The 4,466-nt window shown below is 35.8% G+C and overlaps 1 protein-coding gene across 7 annotated transcripts in view; it reads left to right on the top strand.

The window, feature by feature from the left end:
* Nucleotides 1-4,466, top strand: part of LOC118740354 (probable multidrug resistance-associated protein lethal(2)03659) — a 138,556-nt gene that overhangs the window by 122,013 nt on the left and 12,077 nt on the right. For 5 of the 7 annotated variants that reach the window (XM_036471853.1, XM_036471860.1, XM_036471867.1 and 2 more), the window contains 3 exons: nucleotides 1,052-1,266; nucleotides 3,035-3,166; nucleotides 3,258-3,475. In XM_036471853.1, the coding sequence (XP_036327746.1) occupies nucleotides 1,082-1,266; nucleotides 3,035-3,166; nucleotides 3,258-3,475 (535 nt within the window). In that variant the 5' untranslated portion in view covers nucleotides 1,052-1,081. Of the gene's footprint in view, nucleotides 1-1,051; nucleotides 1,267-3,034; nucleotides 3,167-3,257; nucleotides 3,476-4,466 lie in introns of those variants that run through there. The other 2 variants (XM_036471898.1, XM_036471891.1) reach the window with 2 other exon arrangements.

The raw sequence follows: 4,466 nt of genomic DNA, 5'->3' as shown, positions 1-4,466 counted from the left end.
TTTGGAATGGAGCAGCCGAACTTCTAACTATACTGCAACGTTCGAATGGTATTGTAAGAAGTTTTTTCATGGTAGAAAGGTAGAAATACACTCGAAGATTTGCCATTCCTTGCCGAAACAATTTAAACAATTTGAATTTTTTTTTGGTGACACTCAGACTGACAGCAGTCGTTTAATCATAAAGTCCTCTTCATTTGTTAATTATGTTTTATTTAGATTATGATGATAACTAACGAGGTAAAATCTAAAACTTGAATAAAAAAGATAAGGCTGCATGGGTTCGTCAGCAATATGTATGTCTAATTTTTAAGTGATTTTTTTTTCTCTCTGTGCTACCTGAAAATCGAATACTTTATAGAAAATAAAAAATTAATGCATTTAGAATTTTTTTTAACGGCATAACTTTTTATTATTTATCTATAAAGTATTAGATTTTCAGGTAGCACAGAGAAAAAAAAATATCGCCTAAATTTGAAACACCCTAATGAATATATGTACATGCATACTTGTGCCGTACGACCCTCAGTCAGCAAAAAACCCGAAAACGCTACCGAAATAGGAAAAAATTTGATGAAATGCGTATTTTTGTCCCTTTACCTATTCCTTTTGCGGATACTTTGACGATCCGTTTTTTTCCACTAAAGTGTGCGGCAGAAACGCATGAACAGGAAAGTACCGAAAGTGGTTGTGAAATGCGCCTCTGCTTATGCTTTCAAATGTTCAGCTTGAAAAAATAAACAGTCTGTTCCAATAGCAGTCCGGTTTACAGGATTTAGTCAGAACTTACAGGAAGTCGTTCCTATTGACATAAAACCTGTATGTGGGAACACTTTTGAGAGAGTAACTGAGCAACTGTTCCTAGTCAAAAGTTACAGGATTTAGTCCGGAGTTTCTTTTCCTGTAAGTTCATGAAAAGTGTCAAACGATCAGCTGATTTGCATGTGCAAACAAAAACAGTAAACGGTGGAAGCAAAGAACCTTATATTTGTAAAAAAAAATGGAAGTAATTATAGCATAAAAAAATACCATTACTTTTTTCTTTTCATTACAGCTTTAGCAATACTGTGATCATTGACGCAAAATGGACAGCTCACGCAAGCCGGAAAAATTGAATCCTCGCCGTCATGCCAATATATTTTCGCAATTACTCTTTGTTTGGGCCATACCATTGCTCTATAAGGGGTCCAAGCAAGGTTTAAATACCGATGACTTAACCCAGTGCCTACCACAAGATTGTTCAGAAGATTTAGGAGATCGTTTAGAAAAGTAAGTAAAACTACTAAAAAAGAAAAAAAATAGTATACAAATTAAATATGAAATACTTAGAATCAAACTAAAAAATATGCGCCATCAAGAAATTAAGTGTTTAGTGCCTGGTTAGAAGAGTAAGGCTGTTGGAACCTGAGGCAATGTGGTCATCGTATAGTTGGGTCAGAGAAATAAATAACCATTATCAGTTAAGATTTTTCTCTTGAAGGGAATGGAATAACCGTGCCTATTGTTATTTGCAACGGGCCCTGAGTTTGTCATTTTTCAGTACATGCGACCCAGTGTATGGAGATACCCCCCAGATGCCATCAAGCTTTATTAGCATTTTCAGTTTGAGTTCTCCAAGAAAGTGCTTGTATTTCTTCATGGCTCTCTCGTAGGAAAGCTGGGTGTTCTTCTTTCCAAAAGTCACACCAGGTATCAGTTTGTCATACGGGACCAAACAAAAAGGGTATTGATTTACCAACCTTCTAAACAAATATCTGTGCTCTGAACTCCTATCATCGTGATACAATCCAAAAGATTGCTTCTTATTCGATCCTACAGCAGCATATGTATGGGGTGATCGGCCTCAGACCACAAATCTTACTTAAAGTTCGCCAACATTATCCGAAACCTTTCAGCGCTCGATCTACCTTCTGCTTGATGTGAGCCTCTCTTGTCAGCTTCGTTTCAAGTGTTACGCTACGGTTTTGGTTAGAGCGATTTTTATTCGATTCTCATTTTCTGGTGAAAAGGCTTAGGTTAAAACCAGAGTGGAATCGAAGCTGCAGCCGAATCGCTAGCGATTTCAGTTTCATCTTCGGCTTCGTTTCCACTCTGGTTTTTACCATAGGTTTACGCCTCTAAGCAAGGTGAAAAAAATGACTAGAGTTGTAAGTAATACCCCGCAAAGCGTACTATTCATTCATTATTTAGGATCCTTTGTTCCCTGCACAAACTTTCCTGAAAGGCTGTCCTGATACCAAACATCATTCACGTTAGCTAGGATGTGATCGAAATCTAGCATTTCCGTTAATAGCGATTCCTCAATCGCTCTCAGGGCATCCTTGTTACAAGGCTATCTTTCTTTCCTCATAGTTAGCAATCTTGTAGATAACGTGGAGTGGACAATTTTTATGACTCTTGCAACATCAAAAAAGACCCTCTATTTGACCCAAACCTTTCGACTCGGCATACTGAACGATGTCCATAATCCTCCGCAAAGGAGGTCGGAGTATGAAATCGTATGGCAAGTAAACTGAGACTACAATGGTGCACGTCGGCGTATATATATTATGGTAACGGCATCTTGGGAGTAGAACTCTCTAAGCATTGCGCATTCGACCGAACGCGGCACTATAATGCTTGCGTGTGAAGTCTTTCTGCCTTGAAGGAAGTTACCCTGATCCTTGTTTATGAGGCACAAATACATAAACAAATTGTGAGCCTCTGAGCTCAGATACTTCAGGGAGATTACCTTGGTCCTAACGAAAGCTATTGATGCAATAAACATATTTTCTTAAGACAGTTAGAAATTAGCAGCATTAATTAATTATTTCATATGACATTTGAGAAGTGATAACTAAGTGAATTGATTAATAAATGGGCGCACAAGTAGTTAAATCATTTAATGTTGCCTACTTTAGGGCGTCAAATTTATTTATCTGCCAAGTACATACTTGAATTCAAACGACCTTTTTAAAAAAGGCGAGCGAAAATAATCATTCTTAAATTAAGTTAAATTCCTACTCCATCATTATCTTTATCGTCTTTATCCCATCAGCAAATGGTACAGTGAAGTGGAGCGCGCACATCGCAAAGGACGCAGACCACTGCTGCGTAATGCAATACTTCGCACATTCTGGCTACCCGCCATAGTTGATGGCATCATATCGCTCATTTACATCATAATTAAGTAAGTTTATGGAGGAAATCAAATGAATTGCTGCATCGCACAATAATTTACAGGCATACTTCAATGCAATTTCTTTGTTTGCATTTCGCAGATCACTCATACCAGCCGTGCTAGCGCAACTACTGATGCAATTTCAAAAGCAAAATGCGCCCACTTCAGTTCGCATGACGAATGTCACCACGGGCACAGAAGATGTGATAGCAAATGCCACAAGTCGGACAGTGCGTTCCATTGAGGCAGCCGCCATGAAAAATATGTCATTGTTATCGTTGGTCACTGATATTGGTGTGGGTGCGGGCAGTGGCGGTGGTAAGTGTTTATAGTTGAATAAATATCTAGGCTTAGTTAGTAGAGAGCAAACAATGTTCACTTACACTTTCAAAAAACAAATACTCCAATGTAAATATAGTACATACATATGTACATTAGGGTGGCTGCATTTTCATTGAAGATTTTTTTAACTATGCGGATAGGATATATAAGTATTTTAGCAGGGCAATTCTTGCTAAGATAGTAAAAGGTCTTTCGTAAGACAAATGATGAATGATTGATAGTTCGAAAGACTTTTGTTAATCTAGCACAAGAGTCTTAGAAAAAAGCACTCTCCATTACCACTCGTGGTGAAAATCTATTTTGAAAGAAAGCACGCGCCGCTCCAGTCGCAATGGCCAAGTGAACAGAGTGCGGGCGTGCCATTCGAGAGATCCATATTTGATTCCTCGGGCGGCGAATTTTTTTTATTTATTTAATATTTTTTTTTAATTTCATTTAAATTTTTGTTACTTATTTTATGTACTCTTTTTCTTTAGTTTAATTAATTTTTTTCCTTATTAATTAAATTTACTTTTAATTTTTAGATGTTATAATTTTAAGAAGATATTTTTTTAATTTAGTTTAATTTTTAGGAACTTATTTAATTTAACCTTTTTGAAATGAATTTTTTCTAGTTTAATTTTCTTTAAATTTTTAGATTATAAAATTTACAAAAGAAAAATACTTTTTTTAATTAATGGCTTCCTAGAAACATACTTTTATGTTTTCCTTTTTTGATTTTATTTATTTTTTCTTTGTTAATTTTATTTAATACTATTTTTTTGTTTTTTTGTTAGTTTTTATCTATCTATTTTTAATCGAATTCAAAAAAAGGAGGATCGTCGGATTAGATATTTTTTTAAAAAGATGTTACCGCATAACGTTGGACCATGTTGACCCATTTCTATAATTCTTTTTTTTTAAAGGAAAGGTGTAACCTCAAAGGTGGTCCCTTACTAATTTGGTTTAGATCGGATCATTGGATCAT

Source organism: Rhagoletis pomonella, unplaced genomic scaffold, assembly GCF_013731165.1.
Source record: "Rhagoletis pomonella isolate Grant_MI unplaced genomic scaffold, Rhpom_1.0 Rhpom_scaffold_00001, whole genome shotgun sequence".
Lineage (NCBI taxonomy): Eukaryota > Metazoa > Arthropoda > Insecta > Diptera > Tephritidae > Rhagoletis > Rhagoletis pomonella.
Note: the sequence above shows the minus strand (reverse complement) of the source record. Positions and strands in the feature narration are given on the sequence as shown.